General features: G+C 45.8%; 1 protein-coding gene across 1 annotated transcript; it reads left to right on the top strand.

Moving 5' to 3' along the window:
* Nucleotides 1-678: 678 nt before the first annotated feature.
* Nucleotides 679-4,523, top strand: smtla (somatolactin alpha). The gene is made up of 5 exons (XM_029172092.3): nt 679-801; nt 911-1,101; nt 1,968-2,081; nt 3,165-3,344; nt 3,472-4,523. The coding sequence occupies exons 1-5, from the start codon at nt 792-794 to the stop codon at nt 3,664-3,666; spliced, it is 690 nt and encodes a 229-aa protein (XP_029027925.1). The 5' UTR covers nt 679-791; the 3' UTR covers nt 3,667-4,523.
* Nucleotides 4,524-5,148: the final 625 nt, after the last annotated feature.

Here is a 5,148-nt window from a genome sequence, read left to right on the forward strand (position 1 = left end):
ATTCTTAAACATGGTTTGCTCAAGGGCCGGGTCAGGATCTCTTGATAACAGCAGTGAGTTAAAGGACGGATGCAAGAAGTTGAATACGTCCTCAGCAACAACGATAATCCAGCGAAACGGGGCATTTTAAAGAGCCAGCGCCGCGTACGCCTACCTCCACTGGCAGCGTTTCAATCTGACACGGATGCTAGCGAACGCGCGCTTCCTTCTTTGACAGCTAAGGAACATCACAATCGGGCAGCAGTAGCTTCTGGGGAGATCTGCGCTCACACGCCCATGCTTTTATGACCAGAATGGAAAATGGGTGTCAAAATAAAAATGAAGATTTGAGCAGCTTTGTTAGATTCCCACTGATTCCAGACCCTCCCTTTCATTCAGCGTCTGGTGCAGTTCTACGCTGTCTCTTCGGCACCATTCTGTGTCACACGTGTTAAAATCCACATTGTGGCATTACTTCAGCTGAGAGGAGGGATGTTCCGGCCAGTTCTTCTTTAAAAATCTTATTTTGGGCCACCTCAGTCATCATCAGTCCATGATTTTTTGTGGCGTAATAGAATTAATATAATGGTGAATAATATGGTTTGATCATCGATATTTGGGTGGCTGCCTATGTGGCAGTTACCATGTTATTATGCATGAGAAAAAAGGTCCAAGGTTTGCTCAGTATCTCTTTTCAAGAATCTACGTAAAACCCAAGTGACCTTTTGCTTAAATCATGGCTGGGTCAGGATTTATAAAGGGAGTCGGCGACAGAAAAGCATGAAAGACCCTGAAGAATACTGAGAACACGCATGATGGCAGGTAAAGCATCACACATGAGAACAAAAGAAAGATGCAGAGCAAGATGCGCGTGTAGCGTTCATGAATGTGCGAACAGTCGTTTCAGGTGTGATTGCGTTGTGTCCTTCAGCCGTGCACTGGAGTCTATGGGCTGCGGCGCTCTGGCCCAGTCTCCTCACCGCCTGCATCCCACTGGACTGCAGCGGCGAGCCGGGCGGCGTCTCCCGCTGCCCGTCCATCACCCAGGAGAAGCTCCTGGATCGAGTCATCCAGCATGCCGAGCTCATCTATCGCGTGTCGGAGGAATCCTGCTCCTTGTTTGTGAGTAACACGGACCCTGAGACGACGCTTTTCCAAGCTCAGGAAAAGCTCTGGAGAAGTTCATGATGTGTAGATGTCAACTGGTGTAGTAGTGACTCCTATTTTCCCAAATCCTTAGGTTAGACTCTTGCATATACTGTAGCATCACGCCAACGAAAACAAAAGGACTTTTATTGGCCCTTTTCACAGTATGCTGGACCAAACGCACTGACACTTTGTATTAGACGCTCCCTGTTATTTGCTTTTGATTCCGACATGATCATCGCCTCGCTACCAGGCTTCAAAGTAATCTTCTGTCTCTCTTCGGAGCCAGAGATATTTTATTGAAGAAGCAGGCCTACAGTGGAGCAATACGAATGTGATAATGATATACTGCAGCAGCGAGAGCACAGGTTTTGCAGCCTGTTGAATCCCCTTCACTCCGCGGCGCCGGGACCAAAATGGTCTTTGAAATTGGATGATGCAGGGCTTGTTATTGAGACGACGCCGCATGTGGTCTGAGGATGAGAACAAGCTGGAGAACAAAATGTGTCTGTGTGTCCCGAGCGGCCGAGGCCGGCGACGCTTTCGTCATTGTTTTCTGGAGGTGATGCGCGTCTGTCGTTCTAACGGAACCGAACGGAAAAGACGCGAGCGCCCCTGTTCTCTGAGGTTAAAACCCTTTTAGCAAACGGCCTAAACAAACCATCATCCCATTAACAAACGAAGATGCTGATGAGCTTCAGTTTTGTAGAGGGAGCGAATTTAAACTCATTCATATTTAGGTAAATGGGTCAGTTGCTTAAAGTTGCCGCAGATCTGCTGATGCTTTGCCTCACTGCTGTGTCTGTTTGTGTGTTTTCATGTGCTTCTCTCCGGGATCGTAGGAGGAGATGTTTGTCCCATTTCCACTGCGGCTCCAGAGGAATCAGGCGGGCTCCGCGTGCATCACCAAAGCGCTGCCCATCCCCAGTTCAAAGAGTGAAATCCAACAGATATCTGTGAGTGCACCAGCGTCACAGCTGCCGCGTCCTCCCTCCTTTTAGAACCGGTGTCCTAATCTGTTAATACCTGGATGTGTCCGCATCCAGGCTGTTGCACATATTGGTGGAGATCCACGGATGTGATGTGTCCGGGTACATTGTTATTGAATCTGTCCGCTTGCCTCTGTTCATTTGTGCCAGCGCGTGAGCTTCTGGGTGGCGTTGACGCGTCTCCGCTCGCTCCGCAGCCGCTCCGGTGCCGAGAGGCCAAGCTTTCAAGCGTCGACGTGTTGTTTGCACAAATTACGACTGGTCCTCAGACCGAAATATATAGAAACGCCTGGATGTTGTAAGATTGCAAAACATTTGGCTTAACGTTCTGACTGCTGTCCAGCAGAGTGCGGCCTTTGAGCTAAAGGTCAACATGATCAGTAGACTGGAAACTAGATTGAGCCAGTGGCCACCGATGCCTATTCAGTTGATGTCAACTCTACTGAGGTTATTATTAAGTCTTAGAACAATCCTCCCTTCCTGTAACAAAGGCCAAATATATATTGCAGAAACATTTTCTTTACTGACTAATTTTTAGCAATATTGAAAGTGCTGGTTGAAAAATTATGGCATCATCGTAATAGTAAATGTGAACCTTTAGACTGCGTACACGCCAAGGCTCTTCTTTATGTTAGCAATTTATCCTGGGTCATTTCCGCGGAATATATTGCGAGCCTGGCAGTTTAATTGGCATTTGTATAGTGGTCATTTGCTCCTGCATTAAAGGCTGCTCTGCTTAGAGGAATTTAAAGAGGTTCAGCCTTTGCATTTCTTACTTTGGCTGCTACTGTAAATGTGTGCAGCTCCCAAGACCTTGTGAGCGCCTGTATGTTGTTTTTTCATTTCTTTTGTCATTTTTCTCTTCATGATGATAATATAGACATCGTGAAAGGCAAATGGCTGCTATTAGGTACAATATAAATGTCCTCATGGAGACACTTAGGGAACAAATGTATTTCTACCCGCGCTGTTGCTGTGCCCTGTTTTGTGGTGCGTCACTCATGAAAGCGCGTGGCATCCGTTCATCTGTTCGCTGCCGACGCCCTGCAGGACAAATGGCTGCTCCACTCGGTGCTGATGCTGGTCCAGTCCTGGATCGAGCCCCTGGTTTACCTGCAGACCACACTGGACCGCTACGATGACGCGCCCGACATGCTGCTCAACAAAACCAAGTGGGTGTCTGACAAACTGATCAGCCTGGAGCAAGGGGTGGTGGTGCTCATCCAAAAGGTGGGTCACTGCATCCGTTCATGTGCGCGGCAGGGAAACACTTTTCTTTTCCATCATGTTCTCTTCCACCACGAGATATTATTCCAAACGCTTCCGTCAACATTTGTTTCCCAATGTTACGATGCAGATGCTGGATGAGGGCATGTTGACAACAAACCACAGCGAACAAAGCCTCCTCCAATACGATGAGCAGCCTGAGATGCTGGAATCCGTCATGAGAGACTACGCTTTGCTCAGCTGCTTCAAAAAAGACGCCCATAAGATGGAGTTGTTCCTCAAGCTCCTCAAGTGTCGACAAACTGACAAATACAACTGTGCATAAGGCGTAAAGAGCGGCTTTTGAATAGCACACTGCTTCGCTTTAAATGAACTCTTGAGGTTCATAGCCGTGCACTTATAGATATGACCATGCCGTAGGCGATCCAGCCTTGCTTGCACTGCAGTACATTTTTTATTGATTGTTTTACAACACCTTCACACAGAACTAGGTAGGTGTAATGCTGTGCCCTTTCTTCAATGCTGCATTTTATATTCTCCAACTCAGTTGTTATTTTAACCTGGCAAAGGCAACAGAGGGCAAACTCCCAAAAGATTATTTGCGTGTCGAGCTGTCAAAAAAATCTGCATATCCTGCCATTGATTTCCATTTTCTTTGTTCTTAACTGGAGTTTGTATTCCTCGCTGGCTCCTGCAGTCTTCTGATTATTCCCACGGCCCCTAGAGTATTCAGTGAGACTCCCTTTTTAAATAGAGTTGGTTTCACTTCTGCATTAGTGAAATGAAACACTTTCGCTGGAGATGGGAGTCAAACAGAGAGCAATCACTACTTAGGAAAAAAAAGACACATTTTGATTGGTGAAGGAGTGTGGAGGGAGAACAAAGCTAGAATGAGAGCCTACACTCATCTGGAGTTTGTACTAAACACAAGTTTGGATTTGTTGCGTTCATCTCAAAGCATCACAAAAGAACATGATATGATGTCTTGAAAATATGCTTCATTTCATGTAAAAGAGCTGGGGATGTAGAAGTATGACTTAATTGGTAGATGTTGTGAATATTAAAATGCAGAATGAAAATTAGTTCTGTACTCTCACGTGGAAACTGAGGAGAAGCCAGCTGATCTGTGAAAGCCTTAACTGCTGCTGATTTGAAATTCTAATAAAGCAAGTTGCAACTGGCTAGTTTTAGTATTGTGTTATACAGTACATCATATATATATATATATATATATATATATATATGTGTGTGTGTGTGTGTGTGTGTGTGTGTGTGTGTGTGTGTGTGTGTGTGTGTGTAAATTTAAGCTTGTCCTTCCAAATGGTAAATACTATACTTTCCACCCCCAAACACAAGGGGGCAGTGTTGCTCTGCCAAACCCTTATCTTAATCACTAGATTTGACTAGTTTGAGATGCATTGAATTCCTAAGAAGAAACCTGCGTTATGTTGTCTCTTTATTTAGACAGAATGCAAGCAGCAATGATGACAAAGCCCAGGAACCGTGATTCTAGAAAGCAAATAAAACACCTGCAGTCATTATCCCACAAAGACTTTACAGGGGTGACATTGACAGGCTGTGTTGTGTGCGCCTGTTTACATCTGCTGCTACATCATCAGACAGGTGAGCGACTGAAGTCGTCTCCACGCGGATCTCTCCGAGACACACAGCTCAGGGTTCTTCTCGATCTTTTTTATTTTTATTTTCTCATTCTGTATCCATATCAGAAGATGTAAATCAGCCTCGCGGTTGCCACAGTGAGTCGGGTGTCAGTGGTGTGGGTGGATGTTGAGACAGGATGTGGTGG

This window comes from Betta splendens, chromosome 13, assembly GCF_900634795.4.
Source record: "Betta splendens chromosome 13, fBetSpl5.4, whole genome shotgun sequence".
NCBI classification, from domain to species: domain Eukaryota; kingdom Metazoa; phylum Chordata; class Actinopteri; order Anabantiformes; family Osphronemidae; genus Betta; species Betta splendens.

Bases quoted from the DNA above. Each gene is read 5' to 3' on its own strand.
- smtla (XM_029172092.3), top strand. The intron at 2,082-3,164 runs GTGAGTGCACCA...GACGCCCTGCAG, and splicing joins GTGAAATCCAACAGATATCT to GACAAATGGCTGCTCCACTC. The intron at 3,345-3,471 runs GTGGGTCACTGC...GTTACGATGCAG, and splicing joins TGGTGGTGCTCATCCAAAAG to ATGCTGGATGAGGGCATGTT.